Consider the following 19,816-nt stretch of genomic DNA (forward strand, 5'->3'; position numbering starts at 1 on the left):
CCTTTATCGATCTTACACCGAGGGGGCATTCAATTACTTACTCTAAAGTGGTATTTCTGGGTCTCTCAATTACAATTTTGTTATAAATGGCTTGCTAATGATGCTTGGGGTGCATAGGTTAATAGGGGGCATCCTAGCCAGGGCTGGGTAATTGAACGCTTTCTATTTTGGGACCAGTCATCTGATCTCGCAGGGGGGTATGGGTTCCCACACTCACTGTCTGCCTCCATAGGGCGCAGCACTGAGCCCAGGCTGGGAAGGGATCTCACTGAAATGTATACCTGAGTACTTTGGTTTAGTAGCTGCATGGGAACGCCAAGGGTCCTCGCTTATCTGAGGACTGGCACCAAAATGTGGACATTCCAGACAGGTAAAGTGCAAGGGACATGCATCACTTTATATTTTAAAGAAGAACCACCTAAGTGTTAGGTTTCTGTGTGACTGTTCTCAGGGTGATTTGTGGCGGATGGAAAAGGCCAATTCATGAGTATAACGGCAGTCCCTTTTCCCTTCAATACAGTCACAGTAATTCGATTTTTCTTCATCGGTTATGTTAGTTAATAGTAATACGTATTGTAAAGATCCTTTCGAGAGAATACATGGCATGCATCCTTTTTTTGCACTTGAACAAATCTCAGCCCTGACTCTTGCCTCCCGGGCCCTACAGGATCTGGCTCCTGCTTCCTCTCTCATCTGGTTCCTACCCCTTACCTGCCCCAAAGCCCAGGGTTCTACCTTCCTGGTGGTCCCCCTCGGCTTTGATCCCCAGCTTCTCCCCTTCACGGGGTCTTTGTTTTTCCCGATCCCCACATGGATGGCTTCCTTCTTATCATTCAGGTGGCCCCTCCCAACTAGTCTTCCCTGGACATCCTGCTGCTGGACCCCTTTTCTTCTGGACTGCAAGTCTCACCTGGGGGTGGAGTTCAGTGCACAGAACAGCCCCTGATGCAAAGAGTTATCTGGCCCTAGTGCTGCCTTGGAGAATGCCTGTTGTCATGGTTTCATTGTATTCTTTGTATTTTCTTCATAGCCTTTATCGTTGTCTGGGATGATCTTACACCTTTGTCACGTTTATTGTCTGTTGCCCTGTAGCCCCTCACTCCTGGTGGGATGTAAGCTCCAGGTGGGGAAAAGCCTCCCTGTCCTGGGCACTTCTGTACCACTCCCGTCCGGTCAGACAAGGTTTGGGCTGGGAGCCTCAAAGCTCCAGGCTCTGCACTTACAGGGACCCAGCCACGAGTGGGATATAGTCATAGGACTTTTTTTTTCATTGACATCAAGGGGTATCTTATATACTAAAAACCAGTTGTATGTTTTGGTAAAACTTGTAAATGTAAGATAGTTTATGTTTTTTCTCAAAGAGGGTCCCCCTGATGTTTCCTCATGCCAGCAAACTCCAACTCTCCAGACACCAGCTGGGTGTCCAACAATTCAGTTCAGTTCATAGTAACTACCTGGAGCTCACACAGACCCCATAAGTTAAGGGCTCGGGCCCCCAAGACTGCCCCCACTTCAGACGCCAGTTGCAAGTACTGGGTCCCTAGGCTATGCAACTTCTGTCTAACCTGGCTACAAATACTCTCCTTAGGTCTGATAATTCAGCTAGAACAAGGCAGAAAATTCAGGAAAATGCCTTCTTTACTATTACCAGTTTGTTGTAAAGGATACTTACTGCTCAGGAATAGCCAGATGGAAAACGTGTGCGTGGGGCAAGATATGGGGGGATGGGTGTGGAACTTCCATGCCTTCCTCTCTGGGCGAGCCACCTCCCAGCACCTCCACATGTTCACCAACTAGAAGGCTCTCGGAATCCTGTCATTTCAGGGTTTTTATGGCGGTTCCGTGACATAGGCGTGATGAATAAATCATTGGCCCTTGGTGATGAACTCACTTGCCTCCCTGGAGGTTGGGTATGTGGGGCTGTAAGTCCCAACCTCTGACTGTCTAACCAAGGTTTGTGCTTTCTGGCCACCAGCCCCAAGCTGAAGCTCTCAGGGGTGCTGCCCAGAGTCACAGCATAAATTCCACTGTGGTCGAATGGGGGCTTGTTATGAATAACAAAAAAGATGTTCCTCTCACCCTTTCACTTAGGAGATTTCAAGGGTTTTAGGAGCTATTTGCCAGGAACTGGGGACAGAGACCACATGTTTATTTTTTATTCTGTTACTCCCCATCTTCTATTGGTTTAGGGCCCTCAGGTCCACTGCATCTGCAGCACTGGCTGGTCCACACTTGCTCTTTAGAAAAGATCTGCGGAGCACAAGGACAAACGAACGTGTCGTCACCCCAGTTCTCTGCTCCCCAATTTATGTTCAAGAAGCAAGACTGGAAGAGGCCTAGCTGGAGTGTGCAGCCACCCTAAGGGTACAAATGCTTGGGCTCACCGAATCCCAGAGCCTCCTGTTAAGACTGTCAACTTCCCCAACTATCCAGATCTGTTCACTTCCTTGGCTTGTAAAACAAACCTTGTTTTTGTTTAGGAATATTTTGTCCAGATTTTTTTTTTTTGTACATTGTTGTCTTAGGGCTTCAAAGACTGTTTTGAAAAAAAATCTAATTAGACTTTCTGCACAGAAGGGTGCGAACACGTTCCCCACTGAGATCCTGGTTGGAGCCTCCTTTTAGCCCTGCTTGGCCTTGTCTTCAAAATGTAAAAAAAATGTTTTCTTGGCTTAGTGATAGGATTTCCAAGTAGGGGATCTTGCCCTTTTGTTTCTTTGGTTTGGAAGAATTGTTTGTACCAAGTGATGGGTCAAGGGTGGTGGAGCGAGTGGGAGGCAGATTCGAGCCTTGAGGCTCCTGTCACGTCCCTCCAACCTCTCTCAGAGATGAGGGGCAGAGCCCCGGATGTTGGCCTGGCTCCAGAGTGGTTTGCTCCCTGCACACCCCCGCTCTTCTGCCCTTCCCGGAACCGTCCTGACCCCAATCTCAGCCTTTACTAACGAGCATTTCTCAAGCTTGTTCCTTGCGACATTCGTGAGAATTCCATGGCCAATTATGTTTTGGAAGGTTTGCGTATTATATTCCTCTCCTGCGGAGCCACAGGGCTCACTGGCATATTAAAGGTTCCCCAAAAAGTCCTGTTGTAAAGAAGTTTGTTTGATTTTTGGCCTTCTTACCTTTCCACCAAGTAATTTAGGCACAGAACACATATCAACAACGTGCAGAACACTGAGTGGAAGACATTTTAGGAAGCACTGCTTGGCTATTTCTTGGTCAACGTATTTTGATAAAGCATGGGTTTTCTGTCCAAGGGAAGGGAAGGGAAGGTTTCTGCTGGTGAGTCCTCATTGTTCAGCCTTCTAGCTAATACGAGGAGGCCTTAATGCAGGCTTAGTTAATCCCACTTTCTCTGGGGACAAGCAGGACTGTTTGAGGGCTGTGCATGTGGGCCAAGCTGGAGGGGTGAGTCTACTGCTCTTGGGTAACCCTCAAGCGCAGTAGGAAAAATAACATGATAGGATCTCCCCTCTTTGATTCCACTTTGAATGTTCTTGGCATTCACTGACAATTAAAAATCATAATAGTAATGGTCATTGATGATGCTATTATAAAAATTGCCTACCTTTTAGGGGCCGCTAATAACTACATGTAGGCATTATGCAAACTCTCCACATGTCTTAACTAATTTAGTACTTCCTATATGCTTATAAAGGAGGTACTCTTACCCTAATTTTACTAGGGAGGGAGGCAAAGCTCAGAGAAGTTATATGGCCCACTCGAAGTCACACAGCTAATTAGTGTTGGTTTACCATTATTGGAAACTAAGTCTTTTTTTTTTTTTTTTTTTTTTGCTTTTTTTACAACACCTACAAAGAAGTGTCATGTGGGCAACAATACATTTTATAACCACAGAATTCTGTTAATGGATTTTTAAGAATCATGTTTTCCCCAGGATGATGAAAGTGAAAAATGATTTCAGGGTCTGAGTGTTATGTTACTCAGGGGAATACTGCACGTTGGGTTTAATTGCTTAATAACTTAAAGTCAAATGGTTTTTTATATGATACACTCTGCTGAAGGAGAGAATCATTGCAGTGTTTCTAAATTTTCATTAACTTTTGCCTCCTAAACTGATAATAAAGGTTAGTTCTCGGTAAGAGACTATTGGTGCTATTGGGAGAGAAAAAAACATATTTTCTCTGCATGCTCCTACCCTACCAGGTGCTTTTTTGGATATTTTGTTGATTTAAAAGCACAGGTACTTCAGTTAATCTCTCAACTTTTATAGTCACTGACTGGGCATGCATCTGAGAAGGACTGTGACGTTCTGAGATTTGGGGATTCAGTACTTAGCTGTGGCATGGCTGGGACGTTAAAGGATATATGGGCGGTACAAAATCCGAGGTGTTTGATATGAGGTTGGCGGTGCTGGTGCTGCAGCCACATTTGGTGGCAGAGATTGAGCCCCAGAGCCAAGCACCAAGGACCTCAAATCTCTCCTTTTATCCTATGTGATTTTCTATGACTTGCTTGTGACCGAGCAGATTAACGAAAACTACCGGGAGTAGAAAAGAGAACTTGTCTCCTTGGAAGGTGATCCCAGGGATATTGCTATCATCATGTAATGTAATAAAACTTCTTTGTTGTTTAGGTAATCCGACATCTTAAAGATTTTGCTCCCCCTGAAGAGGAAACATTATAAAGGAACACGGGATGTAGAAGAAGAAATCTTCACAGGCCTCTCCAAGGATGGCATGCCGACCCATCCCTCACTGAGACCATGATCTCTTCTAATCTCTTGGATGTTTCCATGTTCTCCAGCGAGAATTCTTCTACTTTGTTTTGTGCCATGGGAAAAACCTGAAACAGGCAGCGTTGCTCCCAAACTTGGGGATTTTTCTAAGATTGTAGTGGCTCTTACAGAACATGACAATTGGAGATCACTTCTTTTTGTTGTCTTTCAAACTTGAACCAAAGAAGGCCCTTCCTCGTTCTCTAGTGCGTTGGTGCCTACTCATTTTTACATTATATTTGTTTCCGTTGCTGGTGCCTTAAAACCATCTCGTATAATCAAAAGACCTCCTTTAACGTTTTCCAGCACACCTTGCATATATCTGGGCTCCTCAGGGGCTCGCCCATGGCTCTGTGCGCCAGCAGTCCAAGGGCATTACCATGAGGCACTGCATTAATTGCTGCATACAGTTGTTGCCCAAGAACGAGCGCAAACAGCAGGTGGGCTGCGGAGGAGGCCCTCTTCACAGTCACCCGGAGTGCCCCGCGTGCAAGGGCGAGAACAAAATTGTGCTTCGTGTGGACGGTAAGCAGATGAACTTGCTTGCTGTTCTCGAGGTGAGGGCTGAGGGGAACGAGAGCTGGGGCAGGTTTCTGCGCTTCAAGAAGGGGAAGCGATGCAGCCTCGTTTTTGGATTGATGATAATGACCTTGGTGATGGCGTCTTACATCCTTTCTGGGGCCCACCAAGAGCTTCTCATCTCCTCGCCTTTCCATTACGGAGCCTTCCCCAGCAATCCCAGCTTGATGGACGGTGAAAACCCGAGTGACGGGAAAGAGCACCATCACCAACCCTCTGTAAATAATATTTCGTATGTCAAAGACTACCCAAGCATTAAATTAATTATCAACAGCATCACAGCCAGGATAGAGTTCACCACCAGGCAGCTCCCAGACATAGAAGATCTCAAGAAGCAAGAATTGCACGTGAGTAGCCTTGTGCTAATCTCCATTTGCTGATTTTTTTTTTTTTAAACAGATGCTTCCTTTTCCATCACCACCTTTGGGAACACAGTAAAGAAACGTGACCCAAAAATGTCTCAGGTGTAACAAGGGGGACTTGACAGCCTCATGGATCAGAGGGCACTGTGCCAGGGCTCTCCGTTGACGGTGTTCGCCCCCAGGAGGGAAGTCCGGGTAGCAGGGGCGCAGGGCCACCCCTTCCCGTAATGCCATCGTAGGACTTGAAAGGTGGCTGGGGTGGTTGCCGTTGTTTTTGTAGATCACCGTCGTCCTGCTCCTATCAGGTCCTCATTAGTATTTTTGCCTCGAATGGGGTCATTTAAATACACATCTAGTAAAAAAAAAAAAAAAAAAAAAAAAGATTCCAACTGTGAAATTTAATTAAGATTGCCGAGCCCAGCGCCGCAGAACGGATTTTGAGCCTGATTTTATCTTCATTCTCTCCCAAGTTTTAGTTTAATGTTGGGCCAAGGGAAAACGTGGCCACTTACCCAGGTCTGCTTTATTTTCGGGTTTAGCTATTGTCCAAGGAGACTTCTCGCGAGAACACCCGTAGCGAGCATCGGGCGTGACCGCATCGTGCTTAGAACGTGTTTTTCGCTAATTCGCCGCCTCCGGGTGTCTCTCTCCCCCTCTCTCTCTCCCGCTGCAGATGTTTTCAGTAATCCCCAATAAATTTCTTCCAAATAGCAAGAGCCCGTGTTGGTACGAGGAGTTCACGGGCAGGAACACCACCGACCCGTACCTGACCAACTCCTACGTGCTCTACTCCAAGCGCTTCCGCTCCACCTTCGACGCCCTGCGCAAGGCCTTCTGGGGCCACCTGTCCCACGCCAGCGGGAAGCACTTCCGCCTCCGCTGCCTGCCGCGCTTCTACATCATCGGGCAGCCCAAGTGCGGCACCACCGACCTCTACGACCGCCTCCGGCTGCACCCGGAAGTCAAGTTCTCCGCCATCAAGGAGCCCCACTGGTGGACCCGGAAGCGCTTTGGTGAGCGCATGCGCACGAGCCCCCACCCCCCTGCCGCGAGGGGCGGGGCCTGCCGTGAGGGCGGGGCCTGCGTGCGCATGCGCCTCTCCCTGTCCCCGCCTCCTGCCTCTTGCGCAACTTGGTCCACGTGGGTCCCATCTGTCCGGCCCGGGGGTCGGTGGGGCGGGCGCCAGGTGTGGTGCTGAGCGCCGCCAGGGAGGCAGGGCAGCAGGAGGGGAGGACCCTCACCTGAGACGCGGAGAGTGCACAGTTCGCTAGTCCAGGGTCCCCTCCACAAACATCCGCGGGGCTGGACTCCGCTCCCGCGCGCCCCAAGGACACTTATTGAGTGCCAGCTGTATGCAGGGCAAGGGGAAGGTGCAGAATGGCAGCCGTTCTTAAGAGCTTTGGGACACCTGCCATCGGTGAGTGCCAGGTGCCAGATGGGTGTTTCTCCGGGGGCACCCATCCCCAGCTCTGCAGCGCCACTGCCCCTGGAGCCCCCCACCCCTCCCTGGGGGGACACTGTAGGAAGGAAGGCTGCCTCTCCGGGTGAGGTTTGAGCTGCTGCCTGGCTCCTCCAGGGCGGCCAACACTCCTCCAGCTGCTTCGGGGCTCATTTCCCTGAGCTGCTCTGGAGGAAAAGCACATGGATGGGATTCTGGGGGACCTCGCCTCCAGCACCCCTTCCCCCCAGGGGTGACTGTGGACCCGGCCCCCCGCCCAGCCTGAGCCACTCTGCAGCCCTCGGGTCACTGTTTCCTCTTCTTAACCTTTTCCCTTCTGCCAGGAGACGTTTGGTCACTTTGACAAATGTCAGAGGTGGGAGGGATTCCAGGGCGTGTTTCAACGTCCAGGACCAGGTTGCTTAGAAGGGAATCTTAACGTGTTTTTCCTTTGTAGGGCCCAAGTGGAGCCCAAGTCCTGTTTGTTTCCTGACAAATTGACTTAATCCTTTTGATGTTCTTCCTGGAGCTAGCGGACAGAAGTGTAAATGTGTCTTTTGTGGTTTGGCGGAGGCAGCTGTGGGAGCCCCGGCTTCAGGGTTTCACGTGGGCAGGCCCTCTCCTTGCAGCGCTCACCATTCGCCCGAATGAGAACCAGCCTCCTGCTGGCAGGGATGAGGGAAGTGCAGGGGCGTGCTTCTGGGACCCGGGACTCAGAGTCTCCTGGAACCTCTTGCTCTTGTGCACATGGACGTTTTCTCTCCCCTTTCCATTGACCTTGGCAGCTGTGGTTTTGGGCAGTGTGTTGTTAATGTTGTTGCACGTGAAAATCACCCATTTAAAAACAAATATTTATTTATTCATGGGAGATGCACAGAGGCGGGGGGAGGGGGGCGCAGAGACACAGGCAGAGGGAGAAGTAGGCTCCATGCCAGGAGAATCCCAGGACTTGGACTCCAGGATTACGCCCTGAGCCAAAGGCACGCATCAAACCACTGAGCCACCCAGGGATCCCCAAAATTCACCCATTTTTAAGGCAAGGGGGTAAGTTTAGGCTGCATTGGCCAGTGCCAAAATAACTAGTGACTTCAGCTGTTTGTCCCTGGGTTCTGGGACAATTCCCCTTGTTTGTACAGACAAGTTGCCTGATCAAAGAGGCTAGAGATAGAAGCTAGATAAAAACCACCTTCTCTGGGGCACCTGGGTGGTTCAGTGGGTTAAGCATCTGCCTTCGGCTCAGGTCATGATCCCAGGGTCTTGGGATTAAGCCCCATGTTGGGCTCCCTGCTCAGCACGGAGCCTGCTTCTGTCTCTGTCCCTGTCCTACTGGTTCTTTCTCTCTCTCTCTCTCTCTCTCTCTCAAAATCTTCAAAAAAGCCCACAAAACCCAACTCCCTTTTCTGTTTAATAAAGTGTGTGCATTCTGAATGCTGTTGTTGCTCAGCCACTTTGGGGCCCCACCTGGTACGTATGTATGTCAGCCAGCCCCAAAGGCTGGCCCTCTAAGCAGATGCATTTAGAATTCTTGAATAGGTGTGCCATGCTTGAGGCTGCCGCTTGCAAATGATGGTTTTCCACCCCTTGAGGTGAGCATCGGTGAAACATTCTCCCTGGGAGCCTCCTCCTGCAGTTTACTTGGATGGAGCCTAGGCTGCCGCAGCTGGGCCCCTGGCCTTCACATCTCTCCCTGGTCACTCCCCAGGAGGCCGCCACCCAGCATTGGCAGCTTCGTGCTCAGTAACTCCTGCCTCTTGGTTCTCATAGGAATTGTGCGCCTGAGAGATGGGCTTCGGGACCGCTACCCCGTGGAAGATTACCTGGACCTCTTTGACCTGGCTGCACACCAGATTCATCAAGGATTGCAGGCCAGCTCTGCAAAGGAGCAGAGCAGGATGACCAGAATCATCATCGGTACGGCTTCTGTGTGGCTCCCTTCAGGGCCACCCCTGCCCTGGGGTGGCCCCCCGCTCCTGCCGGGCCCCTTCTGCTCTGGGGCTGGCCCAGCTTTTGTTCTGCCTGCCACCTCTGTGGAGGGTGCACTTCCTGACCTGGCCATCACTCCTACTCCTGTGTAAAATGTTCATATCACTGACACAATTTGTCTAAAGCAGAAATATTTAGCAGACTTTTTCGTTCTGTGGGGGCTCCAGTATACCTGAAATGGCTTTTTATAAAAGTTGACATTTCTTTGTTTTTATTTAAATTAAGTACACATGCTTGGTTTCTTTTCATGACATACTGATCTAAGTTTGGATGGGGGATCATAAACGTAATTAGCCAATTAGTCATTGATTGAATATTGTGGCTATTGGAATACCTGGCCCCAGGATGCAGTGAAGACAGAAGCAATCTCTCCAGAAACAAGATGCCGCCTTAACTCATAGTTGGTGATGAATTGCTGTTGAAAAAGCCTAGCCCTCATCAACTTAATGTCCTCAGACATTCAAAGTGAAGTGGTTTGATTAATATTTTTTTTAATTCACAAAGTTTTATAAAGAGCCCTATTTGCTTTTTGTATTAGATTCAGCTTAGGAGAAGACATTTACCCACTTATACTTTCTGAAAGAGAGAAATCTGGCCACGTAGTTTACTTAAATTGGTTACCTGAGACAGGAATCTGTTTTTGTATTTTCCTAAATTTGTTATATTTTGATTCTCCAAATTGAATGAATCTGTTAGTGACTGAGAGGAATTGTAATCAGCCATGTGAAAGCTGTCTCTTTGCTTTTGACTCTCCTGTCCAAGGAGAGAGGCTTACATGCCTAAGCCCTGATTTGTTTATTGTTTTATTTTTTAAATCAAGTTCTGAGAGCCTGATGAGATCATATACCACCCCCACCCTGGTGTGAGTTGACTACTAGCTATTTTCTGGCTGCCTTGGGTCCACACACCTCAGATCACAAGTCTAATTAATATTTGACTGTGACTCCCACACTGTATGCCTCTGGGAGAGTCTCATGTTCTTATGAAAGAGCTAAAAATATACATCCTAGGGCTAGGAAATAGAGACTAAGATAATGAATGAAAAAGGAAAGCCTTAGTTTGGTTTTCTAATTTTACTTATTTCCAGATTTAAAAAGGAAGATTAAAGAAAAAATTCTCTGCCCTGATATTTACCTAAAGCAGAGTTTGGGGAGTTTTCTGGTAGTGGAGAGGCGTGGGGAAAGCTGGCAGTGAGCCCGCCCATGCCACCAGCCACGTGCCACATGATGAGTCAGTCTCCACGTTCCTGAGCTCAGCCTGCACATCCGTACAATGGACTTGTTGGAGCAGCCTTCATTCTGGCTCCTCCAGGCCCTGGAATGTGATTCAGTTCTGCTTCAGCTTCCTCTGGTTAGGTCTTTGGTAGAGTGTAAGGGTCGGTCTTCATCTTGGCTCAGGGATCAGAGAGAGCCTTTCTTCAGTGGTCTGGGCTAATGGCTGGAGTCATGAAGGATTCAAGTGACCGGGTTCTCAGGGGTGGGACAGGCTCTAGACACAATGAAAGGCCACTGCCTCTACTCTCACGGCACCCGCTCTGCCCTGTCCAAGTGCTCACCTGAGGATCTGATTGTTTATTTATAGAGTTGTCAGCCTTCCCTTGGGTCATAAGGTCAGAGAGGAGAGGGTGTTGTCTGTCTTATTTCCCTTCTCTATCCTGATGCCAAACAGCGCCAGGCACCTAGTAGACACCAGATGAATGCTTTTGGGATAGATGGATATGAAATGAATGGAGGATGAATGAATGGGTGGATGGATGTATAGATGGACCGTGGATGGACCAATATTTCTGTGGTTAGAGAAGTAGTTTATGAGATTTGACAGAGTTATGCTAACTTGGTTTTAGATACTTCTTCTGTTCTAATATTCTTGTTTCAGTGTGAGTAGAATTTTCAAAGGACTTCTGATTGACTTGCGTTTCCTGAATTCTGTGGTATTCTCTTAAAAAAAAGAAAAAGAAAAGACTAGAACAGAAGTGCTCACCTGGATGTGATTGCACATCCAACAGAATAGATAGGACCCTGCCAACTCCCTGCATTACTGTGATGCACTCATCACTGATCAAAGACCCTAGGCTTTTGGCTCAGATTTTCCCTGAATAAGTGGTTTTGAGATGTATCAAATACCCATGTAAAATGTCGGGAAATTGAATTTGTATGTAATTGATCGATTTGCCTTTCTTTCTAAATCTCTGAAGACTCTCCTAAAAAAAAAAAAATATAAAAAAGTCAGGGAATTGGTTCAAGTATCTGAGTGAGAGATGTTGAAATGTGTATATCTTGGCCTCATCGCTGTCCTAGAATGTGTACTTAACATTTTATCCCTTATTCATGCAGACCATGATAAAACAAGGGCAGGACCAACTTCCTGTCCATCTAGTCAGCATGGAATGAATGCCAGCTGTGTGCAGGGTGATGGGGTGGGTGGGCACACAGGACAGGGCACCCAAGACTGAGGTCCCGTGAGCCTTCCCGCAAATTCTTTGTCTCATTTGGTCTCAGAGCCAGCCGTTGGTTGTGATTTCAGGGAAAATCCGATGCAGATTGCATCTGATTTCCTAATGAGGGTCAGCTTACCCAAACTACTCCTTCATCCTTGGTGCTCTTTGAAGGAAACCATCTAGTACATTCTCAGTGGGCCCTTAAAACGCCACAGAGCTGTGCACCATGAGCAAAGTCAAGTGTCGTGAAATTGAGACCCAGATGCTGCTAGAAGGTTTTTTTTTTTTAAAAAACACATCCTAGAGAGGAGCTGGGAGGAAGCAGATGCTCAGTGTTGCCTGGATCACCTTGCTTTCCAGAGACCGCTGGGTGGATGCAGGGGAGGTCACTGTGGCAGAGGCTGCTTGTTGGCCTCATCTTCCTGGAGGCCTGCATGCTGGTGGTGGAGCCAGGTCTGGCCCCCAGCACAGGCTGCCCTGGGGGGGCCTGGAACTCAGCCCTGCTCATCCACAGCGTTCTCTGTTTCTAGGGGAGGCCAGCGCCTCCACCATGTGGGACAACAATGCGTGGACGTTCTTCTACGACAACAGCACAGACGGAGAGCCGCCCTTTCTCACCCAGGACTTCATCCACGCCTTCCAGCCGGACGCAAAATTGATTGTCATGCTCAGGGACCCCGTAGAGAGGTGAGCACTCTGGAGTTCTCGTATCTGGGGCGAAAAGGCAGTTTTGAAGCAACAGCCTGACTTCTCGTCATAAATAAGATCTGCTCTCTCTCTCTTTTTTTTTTAAATAAACAAGCTTAACTTGCAATGTTACTGCTATTTCTTATGTAAATGTTATTGTTGGTGCAATCTTCACTGGGTCTAAACAAATTGTGGATTGTTTTCTTAGACATCCTGCCCATGGTCTGGCTGTGGGCCCTCACCCTCTGGCCTGTTTGACCTGGGGACATGCGACCCCCACCTTGGGTACTGTCAGGGCATGTGAAACCCCCTTGGACTCAGGGGACGTCAGGGTTTGGCGAGGGGTTTGGTTCCTATGATTCCTTGTGTGATGCCTTTATCTCCATCAGTTCTCAGCGTTTAGTCTCAAAGAAACTGTGTTCAGTCTCCAGAAATGACGGGCAGAGCTGCTTTGTTGTAAAAAAGCTGGGGTTGCCCAGTACAGCCAAGACACAGCCAGTGTGGGACTGGGTGATGCGGGGGTGGCTGGGCCAATGCTGGTGATGCTTGAGTCACGACAAAGCCAGTGTGCGTGGCAGAAACTGAAGGCTTCAGGACCTGACGATCACTTTGCAGTGATCCACGTGGTACTGCCACATCAGAGATAAGGGGCCCTCAGGCTGGACCCTTGGGCGGGAGTCCCCCTACCCAAGATGACCACTCCAAATCTGTGAGAATACCCCTCCTGTTTTGAAACCACATTTGTCTTTTGGGAGCATCCATGCTGGATCTGTTTATTCACGTAGAACCATCTAGACCCAAGTGTCACTCTCCCTAAATGGGAGGGCCAGCCAGGTGTTGAAGCCAACCCAGCCCTCTGTGTCCCTTTCCACTGGGTGACCTGCCTCTTGTTACGGGTTGAATTATGCCCTTCACAAGGATGTGTTGTAGTTCTACCCCCACCCCATACATGTGAATGTGATCTTGTTTGAAAACGGGTCTTTGCAGATGGACTTAAGATGAAGTCATATTGGGTTAAGGTGGCCCCTGATTGGGTGGTTGGTGTCCTTATGAAAGAGGAAGTTTGGACCGGGGAGACACAGACGGGGAGAGCACCAGGTGGTGATGGAGGCAGAGATCGGAGTGATGTGTCTGCACGCCAAGGAACACCTAGGATTGCCAAACAGCACCAGCAGCTAGAGATGGGCCTGGAACAGACCCTCAGAACCCTCACTAGGAACCCATCCTGCCGACACCAGGATTTCAGACTTTTAGCTTTCAGAAATGCCAGAGAATAAATTCCTGCAGTTACAAGCCACGAGACTGTGGTAGCAGTGCTGTGGTAGCAGCCCTAGGAATCTAATACACCCCTAATGCCTTCCTTGGATGGCACACATTCCTGGCCTCACCATCCTTGCCAGTGATGCTAATAAGACGTGTTTGCTGTGGAAATTTTAGGAGGTACACTGGAAATCTGTCAAGGAAAACTATTATAAAAAGAATCTATAATCTCCCACCCAATAGCTGGTATTTATATTTGATATATTTTCTTCCAGACTGCTTATCTATGCAGATAAGTGGTGTGTGTATGTGTGCATGCACACAACTGTATGCACATGCGGTTTCCTGTCTCACTTTGTTTCACATTGTTGCCCCCAGAAAGATATGCCTTAAAGTCCTGCCCTCTTCTCTCCTCCCTGAATTTATCTCTGTCCTTCTGGTGGAGTTCTTGAAATGGGCCCTGCGGCTCCGAATGTGATCTAGTCAGAGGAGAACTGGATTATTCCCCACCGTCTCCACCCTGGCAGCCCTCCTGGTGCTACGCCATAAGACACATCTATATGGCCCAGATGGTTCCACTCTGGCTCTGTCCTTTCAGCCTCAGGAATCTATCTGGTCCAGTTCTGAGGCAGCCACTGACCTCAGAGCAGCTCCCTCATCCTACCTGCCAGTTCCCACACTTGGGAAGCAGGGAGTTTGGCCCTTCTGCTCATGGAGTAGGCCAGTCCCCCTCGGCCTGAGAACAGTTGACACAAACCAGTGGTGCTCTCGTGTAGACACGATTATGTAACTGTCAGCCTTGAAAGGAGAGGCTCAGTGACTAAGTGACCCCTTGCCGCCCACTGAGGTGTTTTCACAGCTGCTCTGCCTCCCTCCCCCAGACAGCCCCAAGCAGCAGTTCACAAGGTCGGAACATTCTCTCAAGAGTGTGCTTTCTGCTCACTGAATGTCTTCCTGTCACATCTCCTGAGTTTCTCCTTCTGAGGAAGGTCACGCCATGCCTCTACCTCAGAGGGCCAAGACTGTGACATTTTGTCACTGTCATAGAGCAGTGGGAACCAGTCTGCATCTGGGCCTGTTCAGTGTGTGTCCACCCTGTTCTAGGCCCTGGGCTTGGGGAGCTCACGGCTGGTCGTAAGCCAGGAATGGCTGTGGTGGTTATGGCCTGTGGAGTCAGCCAGAGCAAGAGGGAGGGTGAGAAGTGTACAGAAGCGGGAATGAGCTCCAGGTGGGGAGGCCTAGAAAAGTTATTCCGGAGGAGCTGAAGCCAGGCTGGGTTTTAGAGGATGAGTAAGAATTTGCCGAGCCAACAAAGAAGGAACATGCTTGAGGAAGAAGCATTCTGAGCAGGGAATCAGTGTGGACAAAAGTAAAGACCATGGGTTTTCTTGTTGGAGAGTGGAGTCAACCTCCCTACGTGTGTCTCTCTCTCCCTGCAGATCTGATTCTACACCTGAGGACGCAAGTGCCATAAGGCGAGCCTTTGAATAGGGATGGGTCCTGGTGCCACCCAGGGTTAGACAGTGAGCCAGAAGCAAGACCTGCCCAACTTGCCTCTCAGACCTAGCCAAAAGTCTGCCTTCCTTTAGAAGGCTCAAGGGCCACAAGATGGCCATTCCAAGTAGTCACCATGTTTTGTTTTGTTTGCTTGCTTGCTTTCTGGAATAAATACTATTTATTGTAGGAGCTGAAAGTGAAGGTTTCTTGCTATTCTGGTCCTCAACAGAGATAGTTCATCAGTTCACAGATTTATTGAGCCCTGACAACATGTTGGGCACTGTGCTGGGTGCTGAGCATATACATATCCATGAAGGATGAAGGCCCACCCATTGCCTACTCTTTGGGAGCTGGCGATTTTTCAGAGAAGTGAGGCCTTGACTGTCTCACGGTGGATGTCATGGTGCTGAGGAGGGGAGTGGTGGGATGCCATGGTGGCAGCCTTCGTTAGGAGGCTACCCCACTCGTTGGGTTGCCTGGTGTGTTACATTAGTCATCTACTGCATAACAAATCACCCGAAAACTTAGCAGATTAAAACACCACACACTTACTATTCCAGTGTCTGTGGGTCAGAATCTGGCACAACTTACTATGTCTTCTCCTTCAGGATGTCTCTCAAGGCTGCCGTGAAGGCTTCACCAGGGTGAGGTCTCATCCAAAGGCTTGACTGGGGAAGGCTCTGCTTCCAAGCTCACATGCTCATTTGCGAAATTCAGTTTCTCAATGGCCATTGGAAGGAGGGCCTCCTTTCTTTGCTGACTGTTGGCTATGGTCTACCCTCAGTGCCTTCCTTCTGGGTCTTGCCAACATGGCTGCTTGCTTCATCACAACCAGCATGGGGGAGAATCTAACAGGTCAGAAGTCATAAACTTTTGTAATCTGATCATTAGAGTGTCAGCCCATCCCCTTGACCACATTGTGTTGGTTAGAACCAAGCTACAAGGGCCAGGCCACACCCAAGGGGAGGAGATTACAGGGTGTGCATGCCAAGGAACAGGGGTTATTGCCTACCACACCTGCACTCCATTTCCCTGTCTGTCCCTCCAGGAACCTGGGTGCCCGCCCTGCAGCCTGGAGCAGGGAAGCTGGCAGTGCGGCACCGTGTCCGGAGGCAGAACCTCCACATGCACAGTGGAGTGTGTGTTCATATGCACATATTCTGTGTGGGTTACTGACAGCAACAGCTGTTCCATTTGCTTTTTAAACATTGATGAAAAGTATACAACAATAGGAATTTCTTTTTTGGAACCCGTGACTCATGGCCTATCTTAAATGCCTGGCTTATTTGCCATCCCTGCCGGAAAGGATGATAGATACTCAATGTTTAGATTTTTTGAAGAAACAAACACTTGGAACTCCTGTTCCCATTGGTCTAACTGGGTCCCAGGCCATCAGCCCACATGGGTCGTTCTGCGACCTTGCTCTTCTGCAAGGGAAGGTTCTGGGGGTTGCTTGCTGCCAGTGGGATTAGGCTAAACTGTTCTTTCCATCTACAAATTGGTGGGGTGGGGGTAGATTTTATTTCAAGTTCCAGATTCACATTTAGCCTTTATTTCTAGAATTGATCTGAGGTAGAGGATTTTAAAAATGTTGGAGTTGCAAAAAGAATCAAATCAATTGCTTTTAAGTTTTCAGAGAAAGATATAAATGGTAAGTTTGCCTCCAGTCCCCCACCCCCACGCCCTGGAGGAGAACAGAAGAATAGTGGGACGTGGATAGGCTGGTTCTTATGGCCAGAAGGGCCAGCCAAATTTCACGCTGCAAGTTTCTCTACGTAAGGGATAATGACAGTTTTAAAAAGTGAAGCATTTGTAGGCCAAATTGGCCTAGTTAATTAAGAAGCAGATTTTTTTTCTTACTTTAATTCGACTCTATAGTAAGAAAAACTGTTCTTTTCAACACATCTCCCGTTAGCCTCCTGCCTCTTCATTTGTGAGCGATTGACAGAGTTTGCCTTGTAATTTGGAGGCCGCCTCCATTAACTGTGACAAATGGCTGGGAGGTGCTGAGCTCTCTGATGTAGTTCATTCAGGGGATCCTTGGAGTAGGGTCACACGCCATCTGTTAAGGATTTTACCGTATCCATTTTTTTGGGTTTAATTCCGTGTGTAGTCTTTTTTTTTTTAGAAAGATTTTTAAAAATTTATTCATGAGAGAGACAGAGAGAGGCAGAGACACAGAGGGAGAAGCAGGCCCCCTGCAGGGAGCCCGATGTGGGACTCGATCCCAGGTCTCCAGGATCACACCCCTGGCTGAAGGTGGCACTAAACCGCTGAGCCACCAGGGCTGCCCCTGCATGTAGTCTTTTTTTTTTTTTTTCTTTTTTTATGATAGTCACAGAGAGAGAGGCAGAGACATAGGCAGAGGGAGAAGCAGGCTCCATGCACCGGGAGCCCGACGTGGGATTCGATCCCGGGTCTCCAGGATCGCGCCCTGGGCCAAAGGCAGGCGCCAAACCGCTGCGCCACCCAGGGACCTGCATGTAGTCTTAATGCAAGGTACAGCAGTGACCTGCACAGGATGCTGGGTGCTCATGTTCCATGATGGGTCAAACGGAAAGGAAAACTCCACTCAGTTACGAGTGAGAACTTGATTTTAACCCTGACTCCTTGAGCCTTGGCACCTGGAGCGTTGTTTTCTTCATCTGCTTGTAGAAAGGGACTTTTCAACAATCCACTAGACTGGATCAATAATTAATCTATTTCTGATGATGCACTAGGAAGGGAGGGAATGAAGCACTTAATGAAACGCATCCATTTGCATGTAGTTTGGTCATTCAGACAGAGTAATGAGTGATGTTAAGCCTTTAGACAGCAATCCTAGTTTTATGGATTTTACTCCATCTGCAAAGCAGGGGTGGGTAGGGCGTGCGGGTGGCAAGCGGCAAACCAGGGTCACCTTGATAGAGTCATAGCCTTGGGGGGCCAAATGGTCCACATTGGAACCCCAGCTCTGTAACTCACTGGTTCTGTGACCTTGGGCAAGCTACTTGACCACTCTGTGCCCCATTTACTTATTGGTGAAATGGGAGAAAATAGTCCTGCTTTCAGGGTTGTGAGAATAACTTAATGTATGTAACGTATTTAATCAGTGCTGGACAAATGCAAAATATTATGTAATCGTTAGCTATTATTACTAGGTTACAGTAGTAGTAAATAATTGCAGTAGCCAGACTGAGCACTCCTTTGCTCACTAAACAGTCACTGGACACCTTTGATGTGTTAGATGTATGTACATTGGAGAGCAAAATCCTTGTCTGCCCTCCTGGAACCTGTGTCTCATGGAAGGAGTGGGGACAGCCCTCGATTAAGTGACCTCAGCGTTAACTCCAGGCACCCTCTGTGCTAAGCCTGGTTCAGGCATTGCCTCCTTTGAACTTGGCAAGGAGGTGTGCGGGCTCTGTGGGGCTACGTCCCCTACCCACAGTACCTGGTTAGTAGCGGCTAGGCTGGATTGGAGCCCGTGTTGGTTTGATGGAAGAGTCAAGCTGTCCTTGCTATCATAGGCTGGTCCTCAGGATGCGGATGTGGAGACAGCACTGTGTGCATGCAGGAGGTTTATGCGACCCATTGTGGGAAAAGCTTGGGTGTGTGGGGGGGTGACGGGGTGGAGAGTTGGGCCGTGATGCAGTCACATGGATGGCTTCTTGATGCCATCGGGACTTGTGTGGCTGGGATGGCCCTTCAGAGCTGTCGCCCGTGAGGCTTCTCTCGCCCATGGGCCACTGTACGTGGTCTGCCCTGGGGAGGCTTAACTGTGGGTGGAGCAGATCTTCTCAGCTGAGGGCAGATGCTGCTGGGACTGGCATGTGAGCCAGCAGCAGGATGACTCCCTGCATTTGCAAAGCACTGTAAGCAGTAAGGACCCCTGTCTTCATGGTGCCCAAGCACGGACTCCACATTAGTGAGCAGGATGGTGATCCCAGGGCCGGCCTCGAGCTCAGATGGCTGGAAGCCGTGCCGATCCATGCTTTGGAATTGCTGTAGACCTCTGACCTGAAACCAGGATTTCTCTCGCCGCTTGGCCTGTGCTGAAGATCTTCTCTGAATAGCTCAACTCTCGGTCCCTGGAAGCACTGATTTAGTGCCACAGACACGTCCCAGGCAGGAGAAGAGAGCTGTTGCTCTGGGGTCACGTGACGTTTCCTCTATCACACATTCGCATGAGGATCAGAAAGCACGCTGTTCCTCAGCACTGATAGATCAATTATTAAGGTCAATTATCTTAAAGGGAAATTCAGAGAGCTCCTCTGTGGGCAAGGGCTAGAGGGGGGAGAGGCTATTGGAGTGTCGAGGTGGTGACAGCAGCCGCAGATCAATTGCACGCCCTGCCTCCCTCCCTCTGGCTCCCACCCTCGCCCTTGTCTTTAAAACCCTGGAGGATGAAGGATGAGCGGCAGTCTGGAGGAGACCGTAGTGAGGCTCTCAGCGGCCTATTAGTTTTCTGGCCAATTTAGGCATTTTGCTTCTCAGAATGAGCTGTCTGTCTGGGTGTCACTGGTATGCCTTTAATGAGCCCTAAAGATGGCATGAGGTCACCTTCATTGGGCTGAACTGTGAGCCACCCAGGGGCCAGGGGCCCGGGGGACCTCAGACATCAGAGCAGGGAGGGTGAGCTGGCCACGTCGTGGCCAGGACAACGTGGGCCTTTGTGACTCCGTTCTGGGGTAGCCACCTGGTGAGGGACCGCATCTTGTTACTGGGGAGAAAAGAATGGTCAAGCTGAAAATTCCCGTGTGTCTGACACTATTTAGTTTTTTGGGAAACATTTACAGAGTCTTCGGCAGTCCTGATGATTCCAACACGGGTTGTTTGCGCAAGGCAAGAAACACCGGGGA

General features: G+C 49.1%; 1 protein-coding gene and 1 long non-coding RNA gene across 11 annotated transcripts in view; one reads left to right on the top strand and one right to left on the bottom strand.

Annotated features, from left to right (window-relative positions):
• Positions 1–19,816, top strand: part of CHST15 (carbohydrate sulfotransferase 15) — a 74,394-nt gene that overhangs the window by 36,150 nt on the left and 18,428 nt on the right. For all 10 annotated transcript variants that reach the window (XM_077877302.1, XM_077877307.1, XM_077877300.1 and 7 more), the window contains 4 exons: positions 4,595–5,661; positions 6,350–6,689; positions 8,879–9,025; positions 12,065–12,221. In XM_077877302.1, coding sequence (XP_077733428.1) covers positions 5,116–5,661; positions 6,350–6,689; positions 8,879–9,025; positions 12,065–12,221 — 1,190 coding nt within the window. In that variant the 5' untranslated portion in view covers positions 4,595–5,115. The remainder of the gene's footprint in view (positions 1–4,594; positions 5,662–6,349; positions 6,690–8,878; positions 9,026–12,064; positions 12,222–19,816) is intronic.
• Positions 2,143–6,726, bottom strand: LOC144300978 (uncharacterized). Its single transcript, XR_013367722.1, has 2 exons — positions 6,189–6,726; positions 2,143–6,028 (listed from the first exon to the last, which is right to left on the bottom strand). It is a non-coding gene; the product is annotated as an uncharacterized LOC144300978 (long non-coding RNA).

The sequence above is a fragment of the Canis aureus genome, chromosome 29 (assembly GCF_053574225.1).
Source record: "Canis aureus isolate CA01 chromosome 29, VMU_Caureus_v.1.0, whole genome shotgun sequence".
Classification (NCBI taxonomy): Eukaryota; Metazoa; Chordata; class Mammalia; order Carnivora; family Canidae; genus Canis; species Canis aureus.